Genomic DNA, 26,688 nt, shown 5'->3' on the forward strand with positions numbered 1-26,688 from the left:
AATAAGTAACAAAATTTAACCAATAATACTTAGAATGATTTAGCTATAATGTATTTATCTTCAAAATATGTTCATAATCTTGCTTATAAAAATCCTCAAATTAATAAAAGTTAATAAACACTAAACAGATATTTTATTGGACATTAAAACCGTTTGTGCAATGGAATCCTTTCAATCATGCGATATAACTTTCTCCCCTCTCATGTTTCTGCCCGCCAAAGTATGCAATAAAAAGCGATTCGTTCCAATTTGCCGCTGCTGCTACTGCAACAACATCCCGAATGCATTCAGAAGTTGTTTCTTTTTCGGCAACAAGAGAAGGGGGAGGAACCAACACATTTCCATAAGCACACACAAGCACACACACACCCCCAAACAGCAAACATGAAGAGTTGAATTTTATGAATATGCAACACGATGTTGTTGCTTAATGTTTGCCCAAAACAACTATATGAGCATGTAATGCCCCCAGGAGGCGGATATTTGGGGTGGAGTTGAAGTCTGATACACACACACACACGCACACATGGTTACATTTATTAGAGCAGTTAGTTTGTAGTAGGTGTTAAAATTGCACATGAAATATGAAAAGCCACTCATAACACTGAGAGAAACATGGAGTCCCAATTGCCTGGTTAACAACTCCCTGGTCAATTCACCACATATCCAAGAGAGCCAGCAAAAGAGAGAGCGAGTCCCTGAGTGCGAGAGAGAGGAAACGGGGATAGCGAGAGAGAAATTCCTGAACTGCTGACGACAATCGAAGCGAATTCCTGATGTAGGTGGGCCATATCGTGGGCTATATACCGTTAGCTAGGCAGCCAACCAGCCAGCTTTTTCAGCTCCAGCTGCGGGTCCAGTTTTCAGTCGTTGTCGTGCCGTCGTGATGTCGTTGCCGTCGTCGCATCCGTCGTCGTTGTCGTTGTTGTTGTCGCCGCACTCCATGTAGTTGTTGTTGGTGCAGCAGCAGGCAGTACAGCAACAGCAACACCAACACACCAACAAAACAGCAGCAGCAGCAACATCAGGCTTTAATCGCCAGCAAAACAACAATTTAAAAAAAAACCAACAAAACCAAAAACAAAAAAAAAACAACAAAAAAAGGAATATTATGAGTTCGCTAAACAGAAAATTAATTTGCGCATATGGAATGCTGCACACATAGATATAGTCGTACATATACATATATGTATATTTGCCTATGTTATACACACACAAATCTACATAAAATCTAAGTGCAAACCAATTGTGATTTAAGCTAATGACCACAACTACAAAAAAGCTACAAAAAAAGAAGTGTATAAAAAATGTAAGAAAATGCTGAATTTTTCATTGGATTTTCCTAACAAAAATTTGGTTCGTGTTTTTTTTTCTTTTCTCGTCGTTCGTGAGCTGGTTGCTTTTTTCTGTACACACAACGCCACGCAATCCCACCCAAAACTCTCCTCTCTCCGCTCTCTTCGCTCCTCGACTTGTCGCCTCTGCGCTCCTTTGTTGTGTTGGCCGTGATCTCGTCGTCCTTTTGGCCCGGATTCGGTGCGGATGAACGCATTAAATATGCAGAAAAATAAAGCCACACACACTAACGTGTAGAGCAGTTAACTGCTATGCTTTATCCTTGAGCCAACAGAAAATGTAATTAAGTAAATGCCAGGAAAATTTTCTATGAGCTATTTTCATTTCTTCACTATGACAGTGAAGGATATTTTTAAGTTTTTTAATTTGTTTCGGTTAAACAAAGAAAGTTACTATTAATGCGGGTGAAAAGTCGAATGAGAGAGGAAGTAAAAGAGAGAGAGTTCACCACACACAATCAAAAATAAAGAAAGCCATTCAATACAATTAAAACTAAAGTTCATTAAAAAAGAAGCTGAAACATTTTTGAATGATTAAAGAGCAAAAATGTAGTAAAGGAATATATATTTATTAATGTACAACAGTGCGTATGATTAACTTGGCTAACACATCTTGGCCTTTGGACTCCGATGATTGAGTGGAAAGCCCAGTATAAAAGATCCCAGTATTTCCTGTCAGCTGCAGTGCCCTCTCTCAGTCACTCACTGGCTCTTTCCCTCTCTAATATTCCCTGAGTGTGCGTGAGTGTGTGTGTTACAACAATAGAGGCAGCATGCAACATAATTACAACTCAACTTCAACTTTACAACTTAGACGACAAGCGAAGCTCGCTAGAGAAACAACAAAATAACGACGGCCGTTTAAGTGATTACCGAAAAAATACATATAAAATATGAAAGTTCATAACGAATCTCTCTCTTTCTAACCAAGCAGTTTTCAAGTTTATTAAATATATACCTATGAAAATCAACCAAAGCCTTGTAAATAGCAAAACGAAGTAACCAAAGAACAAAACTCTTTTCTTATCAATAAAAACCAACAGAAGTCTAAACCAAAGGAATTAAAAACCTAACCAAAATCATAAAAAACAAACAACGAATTAACAGACAACGCCGTTTACACAACAACTTGATAGAGAAAATGCATGTAAGTTAAGCCAAAGTAAAGTGAATTGTTTTTTTGGGATTAGGAAATCCCATTAAGCAGTGCAAAGATTAGTCTCTATCCATTTCGAAATCAAAGTATCAAGAAGCAACAACATCAACAGTTGCCCCAAACAATGACGAACAATGGCCGAGAAATTGCCACAACATATAAAGCAAATTTGCCCCTGTTTCTCTCTTGTCTGCAGTTTTCTTCTCTTTTGTGGACGTTACTGCTCTGTTTACTGGGCAATAATGAATAGTAAACTGGGTGTGTGGGTGGTGGGTGGTTGGTTTGGTGGGCGGTTGTTGGATGGTTGTTGCCATCGACGGGCGTTAAATTTAATTAAAAGGTAAACTAGTAGTAACAGCAACAGGCAGCCAGTTGAAATCGATTTTCCTTCTACTCGATTCAGTTGGCAAACGTCGAACGTCACTAGGCAACAAATCGGATAATCTGAGGTTGGCAAAAAAAAGGGCCCTTAACTATATAGACAGCCGATGGTAATGACGACACAGACACCCACACTCGAGTTAACCATCGCCAAGTGAGCCAAAATGGACGTCATAAATGTTTGACAATGCACACGAGGCGTATGAGTAATGGCAGCCAGCCCACATGTACCAAAGGTCTTTGTTGTTTGGGTACAAGTGGGCGTGGATGTATGTGGGCGGTAGGTCGGTCGGCTGGTTGGATGGTTGGTTGGACATCATTGAAATAACTATCCATTGACACTGCCCCTCTTTCCTTCGTTTTTTTCCCCCTTTTTGTGGGGGTCAATGGGTGCATGAAATTGCTTTTTATGCTTCGATGTCATTGCTCGCCTTTCTGCCCCCTCATCTCCCCCTGAAAAAGGACATAGTGTCTCTTGTTGGGCCAACTTTCTGCTGTAACCCCTTTTCGCCCCCTTTTGACAAGTTTTTGTCGCTTGTATTTGTTTGCCGTTAATTGCATGGAAATTGTGCGCGCAATTGAAAAAGTTGAGCAAGCCAAACGACAAAGTGGCATTGTTCCAGCTTCCCGTTTTTGCCGTTTCCGGGAAAAGGCATAGATATCCTTTTTTTCTCGGCCCACACAGTCGAGTCAACGACTTGCGTTTTGGCCGGGCAACGACTATGAATGAATAAGTGCAATTACAGAACAAACAGCCATGAATCAAGCGAGTGGCGGCCAGCCACGAATGTAAAATGGTCATTAGTCAGGCCGGCGGGAAAGCCCCCAAGACGTACCATTTGGCAGGGCAGCGCAGAAAGTCACCAAGTCATTGCCTCGTTTATAGTTTTTGGCTGCAACAACACAAAACGGCAACTTGGCCACGTTTTCTTTTATGGCTCTATTCGAGTGTTTGTACGAGTATGTTTGTGTGTGTGTGTCCTGCGAGTGCTACATACTCAGCTTTTCCGAGTCCATTGCACCCGGCGACTAAAAAACGGCTGACGCCATGAAAATTTTCGCCAGTCAATTCACTTATCTGCATAAATTTCAAGCGATCTCCACGGGCGGCGTGACGTCACAGGTACTACAATAACTACAATATAGTAACACAAGAATAGCCCCCCGTTGACAGGTGATGTCAGTTGATAAATGACCCAGTTCCTAACCGAGCAACCAGTTGATGCTTTGCCCTTTTGGTTGATAAAAATAAGTGCAAAACTACAAAACACGTTGATGGGTTTAAGTTTAGAGGGAAATGAAAAGGAGCAGTAGGTGATTCTCGGAAAAGTAATTGGAACAACAACGAATGCAATCTTGCACAAAGGAGAACCTTTTGCTTTTCCTTTCTTGGAAAAGGAGTTTCTTGCAAATTGTTCAGGGCTTTGTGCACTTATACGAAAAGGAAACCAATTAGCAAGAAATTATACAAATATTTTTGTTTGTAACCAGTTTCATTTGTAACAAAAATTTTCAGTTGAATAATTTAATTTTGCCACACTGTTTATTTTCTACATTTACTTTTAATAATTTAGTAAGTCCCTTCATAAATTCAATTATATACGAATTTAAGTATTTGTTGTATTTTTTTCCTTCATTAATTAATGTTTACTATATATTAGGTTTTATTTAAATAGGTAACCCCACTTCTCTTTCAATTTTAATTCTCTGACTTAAAAGTAAATTTCGATAGTTCTACTTTGCTTAGCAGTAATAAGTTTAAAGCAAATAATACCAATTGTTTTCGATTGTAGTTAGCCACTTAGCATTTTGACCTTTTGTCTGATGGCTTTCTTGTGTTGCCTTACACTTTGACTGCTCCGTGCTCTTTTTCCAGCATTTCAAATGCATTTCCGATGAGGTTTCCCTGCCGCTGGGCACATTGTTGTTGCCGCTTCTGTTGCTGATTGCGATGGCTAATTGAAAGTGTCAATTATCAGCTGGGCTGGGGCAGTTGCATTTCCAGTTGCGACGTCTGGCAGTGAACTTTCACATTTGTGCCTCGGCTCGGTGCACTCCCATGTGCTTCTGTGCTTCCATTCCCTCTATCCACGTAGTTGCCTGCGGGGCGTATGCGTAATGTGCAATAACCTTGGCCAGTGGACAAGGAATGCCGAGTGCTCCTCCAACGCCCACCGCACCCCTGGATTTTTCATTATTATTATAATTCATCCTTGTGCCTGATAAGTTTTCCCTTTGCCCTGCTTTGGGTTTTTCTATTGCTGCGCTTTTTTTTTAGTTGTTGTACTTGCTGTAGTAATTGCTATTTGTTGTTGTTGTTTTTATCGTTGTTGTTGTTGGTGCTGAGTTCGCGCGGTCAGCGCATGAAATTTCTATCTACTGCGAAGCAGGTGGCTGGGAAATTCACATGGGGAAATTCAAGGGATTTTCACTCGCGCTCACCAGTTAAAATATTGGCGCGCGCAGTGAGAGAAGTTCGTGGTGAACTGTTAACCGCTCGCTCTCTCTCTTTTACTCTCGCTCTCTTTGCTACTTTCTCCTCGTGCCTCAGTTAATATGCTGATTTTTGTGTTTTCGTGGCTTTATTTGCGAAAACTTTCCCGGGAAGTAAGGCCAAAGGAATGCTGTTTGTAATCAATTGATTGAAGACCAAGAAGATTGATTTCTGGTATTAAATTCGTAACCTGGCAGGTCATAACAAGTCCCATGTCCTCGTCGTCCTGAATGTCCTGCTCCTGTTCGGTTGTTGGCCATAAAGCAGCCACTTAAGCCCCACCAACCATCCAACGCAGCCATCAATTTTGCATGGCACGTTGGCGCTGTTGTTGCAGGCCATGCTGCATCTGCTGCATTATCAATTCATGAGCTCCCGCTGAAACACAAGACGCCATATACTCGCACACCAGATACAAGATACAAGATACACGCCATCGCCGGAGGACCTCTGTGGATGGCAGCATAAAGCAGGCCCATAAACACCATGGAAGCTGGATTTTATCTCGCTTGAACTACATAAGTTATAGGCCAAGAGGGGGTTGCAACTGCACAGAAAGAAATCCTAAGGACCTACTCCGATTCCTAAAAGGATGAAGGAGTGGATATGAAATACAAATAAAATAGGATTTAAGCAATAGGATAATACTTATCTTAAATTCTTTTAAAATAAATAAAGGATCTTTTTCACTTTTTTCTTATAAGGTTTTAAAAGATGCTATTGAACAATAATGTATTTTATGCTTAAACACTTATTCTCTCCCTGTAAAAATGCGAGTTTGTGTGTGCAAGCCCTAAGGATGCGCCATAAACCAGCAATAAATACACATTCATGAGCGAAATCAATCGCATTTTTCATGTAGTTGATTTCTCGACATGGTTTTTAATGTCTCCCAAACTCAATTTGATCGAAAAGTGGGTCGCCCATATTGATGGAGTCTCGTAAAGTTATCTGTTCTGTGGGTTATAACATTTCCTCTCAGTGGTGCGAGGGTCATAAGCAATGCCCACTTGGTTTGGACATCTCTGACCTGCTGTTGCTGCTGCAATATTCATGCAATCAAAGCTGCTGCTGCTGCTGCAATTTGCTGCAAATGGGGATTCACGGCTCCAAATGCAGCAGCTGCTGATCCTTTGCTAAGCTCCGGTTGCCACTTTCAAATAGGATTAGAGGTCGATATCCTGGCTAAGTCGCATATCTTACTCTATTTTGCGCAGCCTGCTTGATGGCTTTTAATTACGATGGCTTGGATTGCTTCCTGGCCCATTGAATGCTAATTTCGAACGCCTTTCAGCCGGAGGAAATGAGGCACATGAAAGCATCTTCTGCTCCCCTGCAAGTGAAGTGTCTGCTTCCGGTTGCACCCTGCGCTCTGCAGTCGCTTCCATCGGGTTTGTCTATATAAATAGCCGACTTTGCCCCCAATCGCCCCCGTTCTTCACCTCCCCCGGGTTCTTCCGTCTGGCCAGGCAATCTCCTCTTATGCGTGAGTGTTTGCGTGTCCACTCAAAAAAATTAATTAAAATACAGTAGAATCCTGTTATAACGACTCCGCTTATAGTGTCCGTCCGGGTATTGCGACGAAAACTCGATGGCTTGATTGGTCCCCAGACAGACTTATACACTTAAATCCTTCTGCTTAGTGCGTCTTCCGGGTATAACGACGAAAAATCGTCGGTCCCTTGAAAGTCGCTATAAGCGGATTCTACTGTATATGTATTTTAACTAAATAAAATTAATTATAAAATAATCTTTAAATATTTGAAGTGATGCAGAAGGGATTACACAGTGTTTAGTAGACTTATCTAAATGTTTTACAAAAAAATTAGAAAACATCTTTATGCAAGTCTGTTTAAGTGTTTTCAGTTCACAGTTATGAAAGTTAATTTACTTTGATTACTGGTGGGGTATAAAATATATTTTAAATTCATGAAAATTATAGGTTGTTATCTTTTTCAGTGTGAGTGTGCATGGCCTCGTATATATTTTCGCATTTTGTACGTGCGTCACCGTGTCAACCGCAGTGCCCCGTGGCCCCTCCCCCTTTCCCCACATCCTTTTCGTACCCCCCTTTCGTTCCCTTTCAGTAAGGGACCTGCCTGGTTTTGCGGCTGGTTGTTTGCCCTGGCACGTTGATGGCCATAAATACAGTTACATATGTTTGCATTGCGGCCAGATACTGACCACCCCAGCACCTCCTTTCCGTTGGCAGGACCTCCTCCCTTTTTTGCCTCCTGTTTTGCCCGCACTGCTCATCTCGTTAAAATTCTCATTTCCTCCTGGCTTACTTTCTGTTTGTTTTTTAAATTTCGCATTGCATTTGGTTTACGGGATTTAATTAAATGGTTTTTGCCTCCATTTGAGTAGCAAATTAATCGGTTAAAGCAAATGTAGAAAAACTACTATGGTCTAATGAAATCTCGTTTTAAAAATCAAATTTATTTTGAAAAAGTAAATGGATTCCGTTTTAATGAAAGACATTCTAGACACTTTTTTAATGAATGGAAAAACCAGGAATATATTCAAATACTTCTGGGTTTTAAATTAAAAGGTTGGGGCTTTAGTTTCGAAATTAAGTTTACATTGTTGTGTTATTCTTATCTTATACTCCTTTTTCTCATTTGCAGTGCTAAATAACTGGATTCTTTGAACTTCCTTCAAACCGAGTGGCCTGTAATTCAGAACTGTCTCAACGCAAAAATGGCACCACAACGCACTGGGAAACATCAACTTCGGCAGCAACAGCAACAAAGGGCGCAACCAAATTGGCAAGGGCTGCAGCAACAACAACAGCAATTAGAAACAACAACAAAGGCCCGGCAACGATATAGAGCAGTGGAAAAATGAAACAAAAACCAGAAACGAATTTTCCACTCAAATTTGCATTCTGCCAAAGTAATACAAAAGTCTAAACAAAGAGGAAGGAAACAACACACAAAACAGTGCACAATAAGAAAGTTGCCACTAGAAAAGGGGTCAGAGGACACGCACACACACACACAGACACACACATAAAAAAATACACAAACAGGAGCAGACCACAACATAAAACACATAAAACATTCAACGGACACAAAGGACGTCGAGTGCATTGTGTACAATTTTCAACGAATTTCCAAAAGTCTACATAACAAATCTAACAAAAGTTCATTAAAAATAATAAAACAAAACAAAACCATAAAAATATTTGAAATTTGCTCTGTGATTTTCTATCAGAATGGTTTAGTAATCCAAGTAATAATAATAATATTTAATAACATAAAGTATTTATAAATATTGCTAAACTGCATTCCAAGCAACCAATACAAAACAACAAGAGAAAAGTTTATCAAATCCCCAAAGAAAAGCTTTAAGTCCAACCCAAAACGAAAATCAACAAAACTTTCTATAAATATTACGAATCAAAGTTTATTACACTGCGCCTAATTAGAGCAGCTAACGCTAGTTAGATAACTTCGTTCAGAGCCACAATTTCACTAGAGGATAGGATAAACCCAGACCGGAGCCATGGACGAAATGCCCGACCTTTCGCACCTCACGCCCCACGAGCGGATGCAGATCGAGAATGTCCTTATGCGGCAAAAGCAGGAGGAGGAGAAGCAGAACGAGATCATGCGGTGAGTTTGAAAACAAAATAATAAAATATAGTTAGCCTGCGCTTTTTTATACCCTTGCAGAGCAATACCCTTTGTATTATAATTTCAGTCAGAAGTTTGCAACGCAGTGAAGGAGACACCTCAGACCCCATAAAGTATACATACTCTTGATCAGCATCACCATCTGATTCGAAATCCGTCTGTACGTCTGTCTGTCTGTCCGTCTGTCTGTCCGTCTGTCCGTCTGTCTGTCCGGCTGTCCGTTTGTCCGTTTCTCTTCAAACTAGTCTCTCAATTTTAAAGCTATCTTGCTGAAACTTTCCCAAAAGGTGTGTAGTTATTGCACGCAGTTTATAAGTCGGAACGAGCCGGATGATGTTTTTTAGCCTTTATGCATTTGGATCAACTGATGACTGCAAGGGTATATAAGTTTCGGCTTGCCGAAGCTAGCTTCTTTTCTTGTTTTATCTTCTATTTTGATTAACTTTTGTAATGCTCTGAAAGCAGAACCATATTTTGGGTATTATTTATAACTATAATATTACAAAAATTACTTCTAACTGGTTTTAATAACAAAAAAAGCTTTTAATATTAAGTTAGGATTAGTTATTTTTACCTTACATTAACAAAATATATATCCGATTAATATTTTCCAAGAATCCACTAAATCGTTTTATTAGTTTTCTTTGAAAAGCTATTGCCTTTATTGTCATACTTGTTTGGTTTTTAGAGCAAAGTTTTTAAACTATTTTTTGTGATTTTATTAGTTTCTTATATCAGTCTGAAGAACTATCTCTTATGCTAGACATTCAGGAGGGCTTTAAAAATCTTTTCCTTAGACATTTCCCCACTGCAATTACTTACTGACATGGCTCTACTTTCCTGATCCCCTTGCAGACGCAAACAGGACGAGGTGGTCACGCTGGAAATGCAAATCAGACAGCGCTCCGAGCAGCAGAAGAAGGCCGGCGTTGAGCTGGATGCCACCTGTCACATATGCCTTAAGACCAAGTTCGCCGACGGCGTTGGCCACATTTGCCACTACTGCAACATCCGCTGCTGCGCTCGGTGCGGCGGTAAGGTGACGCTGCGCAGCAACAAGGTGAGTTACCCAAAGCCATTCCATCCATTTGACAGCTCCTTTAGATTCGCTTCATTCACCTGTGTGTGTGTGTTTGTCCTGCCACCGGGCTAAGATACTTGTCGAAGCGCGCGTGACAGCGGGAAAATGGTTTTTTTCCTAAGGGTGTCGGACTCGTTTTCCGCTCATTGACAAATAGGACAGCGCTGGTGCCAATATTACTGGCGACCCGGCTGCCGCTTGACTAAGCAGCCATCACTCATACGCCCCATTGCCATAGGCCAACATCGCTTGTTGCCAACCGTCGCCAGTGACGCGTGGAGCACATGAATAAACGCCATTGTCGCCTCTTAGTCCGCTGGATAATTGGCGATGGGCGATGTGCGAGTGGGTGGTCCCGGGGCTCAACCCCTGACCCACTAGCCCTTCATCCTGGCGCCTCTCAATTCGATACTCATAATTTACAAATAATATTTAGTTTCGAGCAATGCCGCTGGTCAAGGATTTGGGATGACGGAACCCCTTGGGGTGCCAAGTATAAATCTATGGAAGCTAGTTTATGACCCAATGTCTTGTCTTGTAGCGAAAAGATTTACAAGCAGAGTAACAGTCAAGTCAAGTAACTGTAAAGTCAAGGCTTTTAAAGAATGAAGTATACTGGAAATTGATTTTTATTACCAAACGCAGTTTGAAATCACAGTCTCGTTATTCTTAATATTTTTTTCACGTTTTAAATTTCTTAAAGTTTTTATTTCTTCAACATTATTTCTATATGTAAAGGAACATTTTCCACTTGTCCTTGCTGAATGCAAAAAGTTCTTCTTCAACACGAAATATTAGAAGGCGGGCATTGCATCCACGTTATTTTCGATACATACCATTTATTTCCGTGCACCTTAACCAGTAACCTTGATATCGGAATATCTTTTGCTGGCATTGAAGGAATTCCCCTCCGCATTTCTTCCTTTAAATTCATTGTCCCCCCTTTTCTCCCTCGCGGTGCATTGCATTTCAATTACACTTTTTTCAATTTTTATTTAACTCAGTGAACAGTTTCCTTGCTTGTTTCCCTCGTTTCTTTTTTTTTCCGCTGCCCAGGCTTATCATTTTCTGGCCGTGCTGCCAAACGTTTTTCCGTTGAACTGCTGCCAAAATGTCACACACATACACAGTCGCCAAAAAAGAACGGCATTTGTGGACTTTTGGGGGGTTAAGAAGTGAATTCCAGAGCGAAAAATAAAACGAGATGGACCAGCAACTCCGTACAAAAATCGAATGGAATTTCAATTTGGCTGTGACACGATGAGGCAGCTTCTTCAGCCAAAAAACGGGGATCTGGAAGCGCGAAAGATGAGCGACAGGTGGAGCCAGCGGAACCTTTCCGCCTGCTGATCGCCCTGGAACGCTGCCACAAGCTGCACGTTGCTAAATCCCGAAAAGTATTCGCTCTCGCAGCGCTCCACATAGGTGGTCATGAATATTAGGCCGCTGAAAAGATCGTACAACTTGGTGAAGTAGTAGAGTACACTATAATCCTCATTACTGCGTTCATCTTCATCGCCCTCGAAAAATGCATCCATGTGTTGGGCCTCCATAGCAATGTCTGGCAGCCAAAATCGAAAGCCTTGCAAAAGCAATAATAAATTACCAGAAGGGAGGGAAAAATGATGTGTGCTAGAGTGATTGATAAAACAGAATAGACTACAATGGGTTCAATCTTTTGACATTCTAAAGAAAGGTTGGATGAATACCTTTTGAAAACTAATGGCGATTAGCAGATATTTCAGCATACATCACGACTTTTAGAAACATATTTCTGGTTTATGGCTAACAGCTTTTGAACATGGATTTTTAAAAATTTTAGTAGGGCATATATAAATTAAAGGCCTACTGTTTCGGCATTCTGTGGTTTGAGTTCCAATTTTGTGGTTAATAACAAAGAAATATAAACATATATATATACATACAATTATCATAGTCCAGTGTGTATTGCGTTTTATAAAGTGTGTTAAGATTATTACATTTTCAAAACCACCTCTCAAATCGCAATTACTCAACGATTCTCTACCTTCAACTTCCAGGTTATATGGGTGTGCATACTGTGTCGCAAGAAGCAGGAGCTGCTGTCCAAAACTGGCCAATGGATCAACAAGACGGCGGGCCAACAAGACGGTTTCATCCGACGCATCGAACCGGATGGCAGCAGCGTGAGTAGACCAATCCAATCAAATCGAAGTCAGCAGCTTAAGTAAGAATTATTATTTTCGACAGGACATCTCCCAGCATCCCATTGTGGATCCGCACGACACCACGGACAAGCGGCCCAAGCTGGAAAGGACTCGCAGTGCCGCCGAGAAGGAGAACCTGCCGATGCAGCGGGCGGGCAGCATGCTGAGGCGCCAATATTCGCAGCAAGAGCAGCCCACGAACCGAAGGCTGTCCGCCTCCGAAGGCGGAATGGACCCCATGATGAGTCCGGGTCAGCAGCAGATGCAACATCACCAGCAGCAGATGCAGCAGCGGTCCAGGATGCAGCCGATGAATCCGCAGCAGGCGCAGCAAGGATACGGAATGCAGCAGCAGAGATCCGGAGGAGCCTATTCCGACGATGATCCGCGTTACTATCAGGTAAGAACTTTCAAAATTTGGAATCACGTAATTTTTGTTTGATTTGTGAAATGTGAAATTTTTTGTTTTAATAATTATTTATGTGGATTAACAACTTGAAGTATACTAAAATAAATGTTTCATAAAGAAATACAATAGAATTTTTACATCAGAACCTATTTGAAATCCATTTGCATTTATCCCTTTAATTGTTATACCTTGAAATCAGATATCTTCACAGTTTAAAATCGATTATAAGTTTATTATTTTGGTGGTGAAATGGGCTTATACGTTTGCAAATTAATTTTAGGGTGAACTGGATGGTCTGATGAGGCAGCATCCCCACCTGGCGCATCCCAGTCAGGTGCAGCCGCAACATCCGCCACATTCGCAGCAATCGCAGCAGCAGCAACAGCAACACCTTATGCCGCAGCAGCATCGCCAGTCACCGCAGCAACATCCTCAGCAGCAGCAGCAGCACTCGCAGCAATTTGCGGCCAGGCAGCAACTTCAACATCAACATCAACAGCAGCAGCATCAGCAGCATCAGCAGCAACAACAACACTCCTACCAGGCGCAGGTACACCAGCAACCGCAGCAACATCCGCACTCGCAGCAGCAACATGGCCAGCAAATGGGTGGCTATCAGAAGCCGCCGCCGTTGACCAGAAACTTGACCATCAGCGGTGGCCATGCAATGGACTCCAGTGCCTACAGCCAGCAGCACCAGCAGCAGCAGCGGAGAGCGCTGGCTGGATCGCAGTACGCGTCGCAGCAGCAGAGATCCTTCAGCAGCTCAGAGGAGGAGTTCCAGCAGCAATTGCTGGCCGCCCAGGCGCAGGCCGCGGGAACGGGGGGCGTGGCCACGGTGACCGCCGGATCGGATTACGATGGTAAGTTGAGACGTTTTGTCCAATTCGCATCCAGCTCTTGCCTTCTCTATCTCTGCTCTACGATCCTATATAGTCTCCCTATACTCCCAGTCTATATCTATCGCTTCCATGCTTTCCCCGCAAGCCAATTGCTCCCCTGACTCCCAAATCCTAGTTAAATTTTCCTATAATATATTTCACTATCTCTCTCTCTGTCTATGTAAACTCTCTTTGACTCGCTCGCTCGACAAAAAAAAGTCCTTTATCCCAAAAAAACAAAAAAGAAATCTTTCGAAACGTAGCACTTCTTGTCTCACATTGGTGCGTTGTCTTTTTCTTTGACTCGTTTTTGCGAACCAATATTTGATGTTTTATTCCATTCCAAAAAAAATCTCTTTAACTTCTGTTTCGCCTCACATTTTCTGTGTTTCATTAATTCGGTGTAAATATTTAATTTTTCAATGTCTATTTAACTCATCGTATAAGTTAGCTGTAAGCCTAATTTAAGGCCCTAAGTTCGATTTAAGCTGGATAAGGAAACCCCTTAATTTTCGCTTTGCACTAAAATGAAAGTTTAAGCTGCTAAACTGGAAAAGTTTCGCCAATCATTTTCCCCGCAAAAGGGGAAAACGCAACTTGCATGCCGGGGGCTATAAAAATAGAGAGCGAACTCACCCACACACACACATACACTCAAACACACACACACACGTGCAGCTTGGTGAAAATCGGAGGAAAATTGGAGAAAAGCGGGAGGGGGGAGGAGAAGCAAGGGCACACAAAAAGCGAAAGGCGAATAGCGAGGAATGTTTTGTAGCGGAAACATTTCGATGCGCTTATCTCGGGGGCACTTGACTCGGCGCTCGACAGCGAATGGAAAGGAAAATCTGAACTGAAAAGGGTGCTGGGAAAAGCGGCAGTGCGGTGCGGTGCGGTGATGGGGGAAAAAAAATGCACAAGAAGGTGCCGCGGAAGCGGTGAAAATAAAAATAAATTGTTTACAGAGAGAGGCCAAAAGAGCCACCGAGACAAGTGCGCACTCCTGGACGCTGCATACTTTCACTTTGCGTTGCAAGTTGCTGTTCTCGTTGTTGTTCTTATTTTTCGCTGTGATTGTTGTTGTTGTATCGCGCTGGCCGTTAAATGCAATCAGCATAAATTATATGGCAGTGTAAAGGCAGGAAGGTTGCACACAGCTGACCCGAAAACACATTTTCCAAACAGGGAAAGGCGAATGGCGAATGGCGAAAGGAAAGAAGGAGGCGCAGCTTTTCCTTTTTGGCAGCCACCACAAAACATCAAGAAGTTGGCCAAGCAGCTGCACTTGCCTGATGATGTCGAGGTAGTTCGAGAGGGGAGGGGTTTTTTTGCTGGCCAAACCGGGGGTGGCATTTCCTCGGGCTGGGGCTTTTCTTCTGCTCTTCATGTTTTGAGAGATGCCGGGCGACGTTGTCAAGAGCGATGCTGGCAAATTTATTATCCTAATTAGAAAGTTTCTTGTTGGCACTTGCTGCAGTTCTGCCACCCTTAAATCCACCCTCTCGACAGGCGACAGTTTGTCATGCACTCAGAGAAAATAGCCTTTTGCTTAATCAATCATTACTGGGATAATTAATATATTACATAAAATCAACAATTGATTATAGATAACTAGGATTGAAATTAACTTAACGTACTATCCTACATATTTCAGAATTTGAGTTTAGGTTTTCATTGCAATAATTCAATACACAATAACTTACAGCAACAAAAAAAGGGAAAATCGACTTTGTAAAATTAAAATTAGAATCAAAAATATATTGATTAGAATTCGATTTAAAATCTTGAATAGCTTCCATATTTGATTTTCTTTGAGTGATTGTTTCGGTGGCAGTGCAACATGCGGCGCCTGGTGATTTAAATTTTTTATTGCTGCACATTAGCGCGCAAGTTTCTGGCAAGCATGTTGCACTTACACCACCCCCGCCCCCCACGCCCCTTGCAACTTCTTCTGTCATTTTCAATTTCCCAACAAACTAGCATATAATAATTATTGATTTCAACTTTGGCCCCAGGCGCACAGTATCCGATTGCGAGTGTGTTTGTGGGCCACCGAGTGTGGCATGAAATTAGGCGCACAAAAGTTACAACCCAACCAACCAGCCAGGGAAAAGCTCCACCCACCTGATCTGGCGTGTGCAACCGCATCGATAAGCAGGTGGCACAACTTATGTCTGCATTCCGTAAATTAAATGCCGAAATGCAGCAAAGTGATAAAAGAAATCGAAACCGTAGCAAGTGAAAGTCTCAAGGGATAGTGGGTGAAATTGGGTGGGTGGTGGACGCCATGTGGGTTGTGTTGGTGGTGCAGCTGCACCAGATATTCACCTCAAGTTCGTGCCACGAAAAACTCACCACTTTGTTGCCAGTTCACAATGCTTCCCAGTGTATCGCTAGACGTCATGCGTTGGAATTTTTCCCGTCCAACGATTCGCTTGGAAAATTCCCACACACCATCGTGGCACACTGACACGCATGCGCTGCACTTTTCCCCCCCGGTTTCCACCCCCGCGTCTTTCCACCCCTGGTCTTACATCCACTTCCATGGCGGTGGGCGGTCAAGTGGGCGGGCGAGGCAAAGGAGCAGCTGATGTTGGCGTGAAGCGCGCGTAAACCCACAAAAAGTTTTGCTTAACCCACGACTCAAATTGGCTGAATAAAATATGCTCCTAAATATAACAGTAACGTTTTTTTTTTTGTGTATTTTCAAGTGATTAAGAAGTTGATGAACCACTAAAGTAGGCAACGATAATTTAATTACCTCTATACGCAAACATTGATTCTATTTCCCTTATTAAAATACAAGAATTCATATAAAAACTAGAAGTTTTCAAAATATTATAAATTTATAAAAAAAAAAAAATTTATTTTAAAAAATGTTTTCTAAATATTGTTAGTCTGCGATTTCAAAAAAAAAAAAAAAAAAATTTTTTTAAATCCTTCAAAGTTTAATAAATTTAAATATATTTGCTAACATTTTCGCAATAGAGATGGTTACAATCCTTTGATATTTAAAAACATTGTTTTCATTAAGGTGTCTCAATTAACAGTATATTAACTTAACTTAATTCGTTTTATTTTAGCAATTATTATTAACTTTTCACAATCAAGCATAAATAAGTGGTTTGACTGCTGTTTGCTTGACTGTATACATTTCAATATTGGGCTAACTACATCTCCTAAACTCTTAAACTCTTTTTAATAACTACCTCGATCTGCGTCACGTTAGCCACTTTTGGTATTTTTTCCCGTCCCGTTCGAGTGGAGTCCGCATCCCAGTTCGGGTTGGGTTTCCCTTGCAGCGACGTCATTTCATTCAGTTCCTTTCGTTTCGGGGGTTTTTATGCAGCGTCATGGTCCTTACTACGGCCACCAACAACAACGAATGCACTTGCACTTGCAACGCCAGCAGTGGCAGTGGCAGCCATCCATCGCGGTGGTGCTAGTGCTTTTCCGCATCCAGCACGCGCAGCACCAACCACCTGACCCACCCACCGCACCACCCAATGAACCACCGCCTGCTTGTCTGGAAGGCAAAGACAAACACGTTGACTTTGCGAGAGAATTCGCCTTGAAGGTGGCAAACACAAACAGCGAAACACACGGGGAAAAACCCGCTGACCCTAAAGTGGGCGTTGGGCGGTGGATTGTTAGTTGGGTGGTGGGTGGCCCAGTGGGCGGTGGGCGGCAGCAGCTGTCAATGTTATCGGTGCTGGCTGCGACGTCGACTGAGGCAGAGGCAGTGGCAGCGACAGAAGCAGCGGCAGCGGTGTTGGCCACGCGCTTAACTTTATTTTTAGTTCGGCACTGGAAATCGCCATGGGAAAGTGGGCAACAGCAACAAACACTGGACGCCGTGTAACATTGTTATTGGAAACGTTGTAGGCTCCAGCAACAAACAACATTACAACAACAGCCACCGAGAGAGAAAGTGAGAGAATGAGAGTAGGCGCAAGGGAAAGCGAACGGCAGCGTAAAGCGAAAATTCCATTGAGATTTTTTATGAAATCGAAACGAAAATTAGTTTTCGATGAACTTTAAAGGCGAGTAAACAGCCGCAGCGGTCGTTCTCGCGATTTTCGCACGTGTGTCGCAAGAAAAAAAAAAAAAAAAAAAAATAAAAAGGAAAAGAAAAGAAAGGAAATATTCTACTAGCCAATAATATAGGCAAAAATACGTTGCTGGAAAATCGACAGGAGTCCCCGCAAAACGAAATACGAGTGAAAAGCGCAAAAAGCCAACGTCAGTGAGTGAAATCGAAAGCGAAGCGGGCGGAAAAGCGAAAGCCAAACTCTGTGAAATGTGAATGTCGAGTTAAAAATAACCTTGGTGGGAAATTGTACAATCCGAAAAGTAGGAGGAGGCCTCGAGGAAAAGCCTGACATGTGGCTGTCGGGCGGAGAAAGCGGAGAAAGTGAAGAGAGCGGCGTCAGTTAAATAAAAATGTACTTAATTGGCCATGAAGCATAAATAATTGAGAACTTGGCATTGAGCAGCAGCCAAGGATAATTGCCCTTCAGCCAGATTTAACCAAAAAGTTATAAAAAAAAACCCCAATACTCACGTGAAAAGTTAAATATAAATATTCGAAAGTGAAAGTGCTAAAAAAAAATTGTTCAACAAAAAAAAAGGTAACCACGACCTTGAAATCGCTTTAAATCTGCCTAATTGAGCGAAAGCGTACCCAACAACCAAGGCGAAAAAAAGCAAACAAATTTCCTCTCGAATCAGTCAATCGACTAACAATACACTGCGCAAATTGTGGCGCCCAACGGACGCTTTTGCATATGGCCAACCAGCCGAGCCACTCAGCCACCAAACCACCCAGCCACCCAACCACCCATCCACCTACGACCCCGAGCCCACGGCCCACTCGCTTGGAGGGCCTAAAACCACCCACCCACCCACACACACACACTCGCAAAGGAAAAAGCGGAGGCAGCAGCAACTTAATATTATTGTTTTATTTTTTTTGTTCTTTTTTTGCCATTTTGCTGTTGGTTAGCAGGTAGAAGGAAATCGCTCGATTTGTTTACTGTACTGCCACGCAATCTTTGCGAGAAGTGGGTGGTTGGGTGGCTTGTCCTAGGAGCCACCTGAGCCTCAGTGTATATGTGTGTGTGTGTGCTTGTGTTTGTGCGGGGTGGTTGGCTAACATGCCCAGCAATTTGTGCCTCAAATTAGGCAACGGCCTAAACTAGAATTCAACAACAACAACAACAACAGCTTAAGGGATCTGTAAATAAGGAATACCAAAAATAAAGGAAGCCCTACGTAATTTACTAACAGATGGGAGAATAACTAAAAGAAACCAAGGGAAAGTAAAAAATAAAATAAAACCATAAACTGAAACTGAATTTTGAGGTGAGTGTCAGTTGCAGTTAGTGAAGCTTCTCTTAAATTGCACCCACAACAGCTACAACAACCACAAAAACAACAACCACCACACACACTCATATCAACGAAACAACAACATCCAACCCACAAACAAAATGCTTAGACAGCCAAAAAGTGAAATATTTAAATGCAAAATGCAAATAGATTAGCACTCAGTATACAAAAATGCTTATAGCGTGCAAAAAAAAGTCCGTCAAATACAACAAAAGCAAAATCCGAATCTCAGCCAAAAAAACAATCAGTAACAACAGTAACATGGGAACAATAACAAAAAGGCATCATCAACTGCAACAAAATCAGTTGAATTTATCGAAGAGGAATGCAGAGTAGTCACTTTTGGTTGCGGGCCAAAAAGTAAGATTTCCTTGGATAGGTTTTAATTAAAGCAACGTTTGAATGTATAATTGAGGACATGAATTGAGCATAAAAATAGTTCAATTAAAAAGCAAATGAGTTCAAATATGGTTATTCTTTTATAGAAATATTTTAGGGGTATTACAACAAATTCTAGTAAAGGCGAAAGATGTGATTTAATTTATTAAATTTAATTCGTTAAAAATTACTGACAACACTGTTTGCTCTTCAACTTTGTTAAGTTAATAAGGCTTGAAAAGGGCTTATCATTAATGAAATTCTTGTGGTATTTTTGACCTTTTGTTTTTTTCCTAAAAGCGCAATTATAAATGAAAATACCAACATTTGACAGATTGGGATTATATGTACATCTAAAATAAATTAATTTAACTTAATTTTAATTAGGCAGGTGACGTTACCCACACTCATTTAAACTCCATATCACTTAGCCAATTTAAAATGCGCTTTAGAGAGCTCTCGGTGTATTAGTTACACGTCACAGCTTCAGTGTTAGTCGCAAAATTTATGTGTGTGTGTTTGTGTGTGTGCAATGTCCACCCCCCAAAAACTCCAACAGCCCGAGAATGCCGCCCAAACTATGCAACAAATTTGTGAAATGAATTACATTTTCGATTAAACACACAAAATCAATAGCTCCTAGAATGGAGACGGACTTTCGGGGCGATGGGGGTTACGGGGCCAAAAACTAAATGGCAACCGCAACATCAACGCGAAATGTGTCGCATATGGGCGACCAGGCTGTGAATAAGTAAATATAGACCGCACTCCTGCGTGGGCGAGCTGGTATGCGTGTGTTTGTATATATGTGTGTGAGTGTGTGCTTAAGTGTGTTTGCCACAGGATATATGAACGGGTGTTTGGCTATTTTAAAATGCTACCGACTGAGGATCTTTGGGGAATGGGGCTGAATTTAATTAAATCGTTGACCAACACCAGTTGACGTTGATGTTGCCTTGTTTGTTGTTTTTGTTGTTGTTATTGTTGTTACTGTTCATCTTGTTCTTCTTGTTATTCCGTGTTTGTTGTTGTTTGTTTGCATGTGCAACTGTGCGTATGAGTGACATTAATGCGAACATTGAGGCTGGCCCACGCAGAAAGTGCGTGTTAGTGTGTGTGTGTGAGAGAGTTTGTTTGCTGGCGCTTGAGTGTGTATGTGTGAGTTGATGTTTGTGTGCCCGTTTGCGGCCATTTGTGTGCTATTTATGCGCCTGCGTGTGTCTGTGTGTGTGTGTCTGGTGTTTGTGTGAGTTCGAGCGTTGGTTTAAAAATAGCACAAGCTACGGCTGCCTTCTCCCATTTCTCCCGCTCCGCCGCCAATGATGATGATGATTTTAGTGTCCTTTTGCCAGCCCAACGCCCATTACACCTACCCCCTCACCCCTTACCCCTCCCCTTTCCCCTTTCTTCAACCCCTCTCCCTTTCCTGACAGCCGAAAACTGGCTTGAATTTATGGCCAAAAATATAAAACAGGAAGCAGCGACATACACACACGCACACCCGAATGTAAAATTTGTTTGATTTTTCGTTTTCTTTGTGTGTTGCACAATGCGATGATTGTGCGCAGCCTTTCCCCAACAATAACAACAACGAAAATGCGACAAGAACAACAACAACAACAGCAACAACAAAAAACAACACGAACAACAATAAGAAAGGTCGCCAAGGGACAGAAATGACCGTGTTTTTGTGTACATTATTGATTTTTGCTTTCTTTTCTTGGTCTTTTGCGCCTTTCACTTGCCCCCTTTCGTTGCCCCACCACTGCTTCCCCCTAAATCCGCCCGCCGAACGTTCAACCCCCCTTCACCACCCCTTCTAAAAGCAGATTGTGCGTGTGGTTTCTCAAATAATTTACTTTACTTTGGCTTTGTTTTACTTTCGTGCCTTCTTTTGTTTACATTGTTATCGTTTGGTCTTGCTGTTTTTATGCAATTTTTTTTATTCTTTTTTTATTTTTATTTCACTTGTTTTTGTTTTGTTTGCCGTCGTCGTCGCTACTGCTGCTGTTGTTGTTGCTATTGTTGTTGTTGATTGTTGTTCTTGTTGTTGCTGCTGTTGCCCATTATGCGCACAATAAACGTTTTGTATCGTGACCAAAGTCAAATGAAAGTATGCCAGGGGTATGGCCCACAAAAATGCAAGTGTATGTGTGTCTGTGTGTCGGAAAACTAGTTCTTTTTCGCACCCAAGGCGATTGTCTGAGTGAGTGTTGGCATGCTGCTGTGCCTGTGTGAGTGTGCATTTGTTTTAAAGAAAATGGTTGAAAATGCGTTTGCAACAATTTTCATTGCCTACTTTCAAGGGCAAAAAGTAAATTGCAATTCTTATTGAGAACAAATGTACCCGTAATGTAAAGTTGAAAGCTTTTAGCTGCTTATGAGCACTCGAAAACATCAGACCTAAGCTATAAAACAACATTTAATTTAGCACAGTAATATATTTGGGTAATTATAATAATAAGTATAGGATAATGTATTTCCTTGGCGTCCTGAATACTTGTATATTTAACCAAAAAGTAGATGTAATTTAATCGTTTAAAAAAATATTGATTAAAACACCCCAATAATTTAATGAATTTACCCTTAAGCTAAGCTAGTAAGTTAGTTAAGCATTAGTCTAACTCACATTTACCACTTTTACTCACCTATGAAATATTGTTTTCATATATTTTTCTCCACTCTTTCTCTCTATCTGATCTGCCCTGAAAATGAAACTCCAACCAACTTGCCCGCCACAATAAACCATAATAACCAAACCCAAAAAAAAAAAAAAAACGAAAACCCAATGTGTAAATTGAAATGAAACCAAAAATAAACATCGAATAGCAGGTAATTTTGGCGGCGTTCAAGGTGTCCAAACCGTTCTCTCGCCCGGCGATCTACAGATTCATGCAAATGTAAGCGAAAAGAATTCAAACCAGGCCCAAAGGCGAATTTAATGCAAATTAATTTGAATGTGTGTGCGTCTCTTCGATGTTATGTTTTCTTATAAGTTTACCACCACATGTCACAAGCGAAAGCAAGGAATGTGCGATTTTCTTAGTTGTTAACTTTGTTTCCTTTGTTCGAGCACTGTCGTTCCACTCACACACACTTTCTCCCACACACACTCTCCTTCACTTTCTCCTCCCTAGAACCTATTGATAATAGCCATTAAGCTGGTGATGCAATCAAGTCCGTATACATTTTTTTGCTTCAAATTCTGCTCTCTCTCTCTCTCTCTCGATCATCACGTGATTTCCTCCAAACACTCCACACACTATCTTTCTGGCTGTGAACACACGTTATCGTTACTTGACGAGATTTTCGAACACTTTTGTATCTGTTACTTTCTGCCTTTTTTATGTATCTTCTACGTTTTTTAACCCTACCTGTAAATGTGAACTGAAACAAAAAGAAATTTTGACAAAACAAGAAATCTTGGTGAATAATTTGCATGGATATCGTAACGCTGTTTCCCGTTTCCTTCTAACTTCAACCAGAATTTACACTGTCCAACAAACACACACACACACCCGAACATTCAGAACATTCAACAGTTAATACTGTACCCGTGGGCCACCAATTCACCCCAGAGTTTCTGCCCCCTGAAAGTCTTAGCTTGTAACTTAATGCTCTTGCAACTTTTAGCCGCAACAGATAAGTATTTCAATGCCTTGTACTTCTCCGAACCCCTGAAAACCGGGCACTTAACCCTTGAGTCATTTTCCCCGGCCCCTGGCACTTTAGTCCCAGCTATGGAGACACTCGTAGCTCTAGTCGTAGGTCTATTATGATATCGTACTTCCCATTAGCTTATTCATGCAGTTGTGCTCAGAACTTTGGTAAAGCCGCAACTTTTTCGAAAATTTTATATAATTTGATAAGACCTAAATACATCTTGATCTCTTAAAAGAATTTCAAAAACATTTAATTAGTTGGTCCAAGATAATCACAACCTATTACGAAACTTAGAATGTCATCAGCACTCTCTCTTTAAAATGTTTATCGAACACACTTTTCTGTAGGTAGGGATATACAAATCGTATTTCATATGAACTTAGGTTCAAATTAGTTGCACTAAAACTATCATAGATTATAGCTTTAAAAAAAAATTCGTTTTACTTTTCACTCATGAAAATAAATGAACATTTTCTAGCTTTTATATGAAATTTTCGAAAAATCATTTGCCACAAGAACTCGAATCACAGGGCTGGATCAGAACCGATACCAAAAACAAAAAACTAAGTCTTATATCATACGTATTTATTTGCTTTGAACTTATGCTTTCTCAACCGATCGATTACCATTATGATTGTGTGCATTTGTTGAAACATCTGAAAAGGACAACAAACTATGGCAGGCAAGCGGCGCGTTACCCCTGAAGTCCAACCCCCCAACCCAACCAACCAAAAACCCCTTGAAACCCAGAAAAAAAAAAAGAAAACCCTCGATAAATCAAATCCCGCAGAGCAATTCCCGTAGTAGCGTTTATAGCCACACCCAATCAACATCTACCAATCCTCCAAACAGGCGGGCGCCTCCAGGTGCGCACCTCATTGGATCCGTGGCGCCAGCAGCGCAGCCTGAACGAACGGGATCTGCTGAGCAGCGGCGGTGGTGGCGGCATCAGCGGTCTCAGCGGTGCCGGTGCTGACTTCCGCCATCGGCTGTACGCTTCCGCCGATCAGCGGGATCGCTACGAGCTGCAGCATCGCGAGCGTTTGGAGCAATATCCGCTGACGCGTACCGCTCGCTTGGACGTCCAGCAGCGCAACTCGCTGAACCGCAGCAATCACGAGCGGCAATTTTCCGGCGGCGGCGGAGGAGTAGGAGTGGGAGGAGGAGGTGCAAGTGGAGCAGGAGGTGGTGGTGGTGCTGCTGGCGTCTATCGTCGTGCCCCGCCATTGGCAGCCGCCGGCGGCGGTGGCAGCAGCAGCAGCAGCACCACTAGCAGCAGCTACTATCCCCAAACGAAGCCGCAGATTGTGATTGGACAGGGTTACGATCGAGGATCGGGATCGATAGCCATGGCAGCGGCAGAGGCTCAAGGTCAGCCGGTGCGGGGTGGCCAACGTGTTGGCCTTTTGGGCGCCACACGAGGCGCCGGCGGTGGCGGCGGCAGCAGTTCCGTTAGCTCCACAGAGGCGGCCTACTGGGACGAACCGGCCAACAGTTCCTCCTCGTCGGCGGCCCAGGATTCGCGACGCTTCACCGAGCGCAGAATAAAGAAGACGGTGCGATTTGATGCCCATGATGAGGAGGCCTCCATTCTGGCGGCCAGCAGCTCACTGCCACCGGTCACGGCAATCCTGCCGTCGACGGCCGTCGATGTGGGTGCGGCCACCATTTTGAGCAGCGGCAAGAGCCTCGAAGCTGGCGGAGCAGCGGACTGGTCGCGTTGGGAGGCCGAGCGGCAGGGCAGCCAGGACTCGGCCACCAAGGACTCGGGCATCGATACGAGCAGCACGTTCACCAGCAGCGAGGACTCCAATCGAGGAGATGGGCCCAAGGTACACAGAAACCTGCTGGAGGATACAAAGAACCAGAAAAAAAGAAAAGAAATCCAAGATGGGCAAGAATGCATTGTGTCTGTGTAGAGTCTCTCTGTCTCTCTCTCTCTTTGTCTCTTTATTCCCCCTCTGGTCCCCACTTTCCGTTTGTCTGTGTGGATATAAATACCCAATGGAAGTCCCCAAACCAAAAAAAAAGATATCCCCACCAACTTTCTCTGTTTGTTGTTCTTGTCATGTCCAGAAAAACAACCATAATCAATTCCCCCTGAACATAATCAAGCAATAATATCGTTTTTGGTTATCACTCCCAGCTCGCAGCTCGCAACCAACTTTCAGCTATTATTACAAAAACATCTTGACAATTTCAGCATTCGACCTCACTGCTAAAAAAAAAGAAACCCAGAGAAATTCGAAACCCACAATGAACCAAACTTGCATGTCCCAGTAAACCGATATTTTCAAAACCTCTAAGTGTTGTGCTTGCATGAAGATCTTCACCCCAAAATGAAAAGAATCCCCAATTAGCACGCCCTGCATGACCTCTAAATGTCGTTAGTCCACACTGTTCTCTAGCATTTCAAATTTTTACTGATCCGTGCCTCGAGTTGAGGCAACTCTTGAAACGTGTGTGTTCTCAAAAAAATAAAGTAGGAACAGCAAAGAAACAACTATGTATCCATATCTATGCGCTATGCAAACTATTCGTGATTGAGTAGAAAATGTTTCTAGCCTGTAAGACAAAAACCAAAAACATGAATGTGAAAAAGTGTACAAACTGTTACTTTCTACTGTTATACATATGTTTTCGTTTGCCAAACTCTAATTGTAAGTTTAACCTAGGGTTTAAGCTCTCTATATGTTTAAGCGGTGCAAAAAAAAAAGCTAACTAAAAACAATTCTACTTCCCGCATACGATGGCTCCCCACCGACACCACCACATCCAACAACCAAAATAATATATATCAATGCACGATCATCCGCAATCCGAAATGTAAACTATAAACCACCAATATCCCACCAAAAAAAAAAAACCAAAAATACAATCACCAAACCACCATTCCACTCCCAAAAATCGTAAATCGATCGATGCATATATAGAATCCGGTGAATTGGCAAACATCCGCGGACAATACTCGCCTGATCGGGCATATGATATTGCGTAAATACTATGATGGGGAGGATATATTAGGCTTAAAGGTCAACGGCGGTCAGATCCTCGGAACGGGAACGGGATCTGGATCGGGAGGTCCATGCGGGGCCATTGTGGAGAAGGTGAAGCGCGGATCGGTGGCCGATCTCGAGGGAAGGATTCGACCAGGTAAAGTGCATCCACCATCCACAAAACCATTGACCACCACATCTCACGCTCTCTTTTCTCTCTCTCTCTATTTCTATCTATTTATCTCTGTCTGTGATCAAAACATCCAAACACCACATCATCCACCGACCATCCATCGATCGATCGGCGAACAGGGGACGAGATCCTCGAGTGGAATGGCCGCGGGCTGCACAACAAGAGTGCCGACGAGGTGTACGACATCCTCGACGAGAGTCGCCTGGACGCCCAGGTGGAACTGATTGTCAGCCGGCCGATCGGCGGCAGCGGCGGTGGCGGTGGTGGAGGCGGCAGCGGTGGCAGCAGCAGCAACGTCAGCCCCATCAGCGGCGCCTCCGGCGGATCATCCGCCAACAGCGTCCCCGCGCGCCGCTCCTCGGCCAACTTCCCGCACAGCGGACTGGCCAGCAGCATGGCCGGCAGCGCGGTGGTCAGCAGCGGCGGACGATATCTCCAGCGCAAAGGTACTATATAGTGCATAGAATATAGTCCCGGAAAATTAGA

General features: G+C 42.5%; 3 protein-coding genes across 9 annotated transcripts in view; 1 reads left to right on the plus strand and 2 right to left on the minus strand.

Annotated features, from left to right (window-relative positions):
- Positions 1 to 1,044: 1,044 nt before the first annotated feature.
- Positions 1,045 to 26,688, plus strand: part of LOC108087138 (regulating synaptic membrane exocytosis protein 2) — a 46,159-nt gene continuing 20,515 nt past the window's right edge. For 2 of the 7 annotated variants that reach the window (XM_017184340.2, XM_017184338.2), the window contains exons 1-10: positions 1,045 to 1,309; positions 2,290 to 2,502; positions 8,014 to 9,003; positions 9,880 to 10,084; positions 12,145 to 12,270; positions 12,335 to 12,691; positions 12,981 to 13,563; positions 22,180 to 22,250; positions 25,947 to 26,166; positions 26,322 to 26,648. In XM_017184340.2, coding sequence (XP_017039829.1) covers positions 8,894 to 9,003; positions 9,880 to 10,084; positions 12,145 to 12,270; positions 12,335 to 12,691; positions 12,981 to 13,563; positions 22,180 to 22,250; positions 25,947 to 26,166; positions 26,322 to 26,648 — 1,999 coding nt within the window. In that variant the 5' untranslated portion in view covers positions 1,045 to 1,309; positions 2,290 to 2,502; positions 8,014 to 8,893. Of the gene's footprint in view, positions 1,310 to 2,289; positions 2,503 to 8,013; positions 9,004 to 9,879; positions 10,085 to 12,144; positions 12,271 to 12,334; positions 12,692 to 12,980; positions 13,564 to 18,170; positions 18,213 to 18,765; positions 18,946 to 22,179; positions 22,251 to 23,865; positions 24,846 to 25,946; positions 26,167 to 26,321; positions 26,649 to 26,688 lie in introns of those variants that run through there. The other 5 variants (XM_017184341.2, XM_017184342.2, XM_017184344.2 and 2 more) reach the window with 4 other exon arrangements.
- LOC108087058 lies at positions 5,585 to 5,852 on the minus strand. The gene is made up of 2 exons (XM_017184234.1): positions 5,803 to 5,852; positions 5,585 to 5,738 (listed from the first exon to the last, which is right to left on the minus strand). Exons 1-2 carry the CDS (start codon positions 5,850 to 5,852, stop codon positions 5,585 to 5,587), a joined length of 204 nt encoding a protein of 67 aa, XP_017039723.1.
- Positions 11,079 to 11,776, minus strand: LOC108087139. The gene has a single exon (XM_017184345.2). It carries the CDS (start codon positions 11,656 to 11,658, stop codon positions 11,380 to 11,382), a length of 279 nt encoding a protein of 92 aa, XP_017039834.1. The 5' UTR covers positions 11,659 to 11,776; the 3' UTR covers positions 11,079 to 11,379.

Source organism: Drosophila ficusphila, unplaced genomic scaffold (genome assembly GCF_018152265.1).
Source record: "Drosophila ficusphila isolate 14025-0441.05 unplaced genomic scaffold, ASM1815226v1 contig_791, whole genome shotgun sequence".
Taxonomy (NCBI): domain Eukaryota; kingdom Metazoa; phylum Arthropoda; class Insecta; order Diptera; family Drosophilidae; genus Drosophila; species Drosophila ficusphila.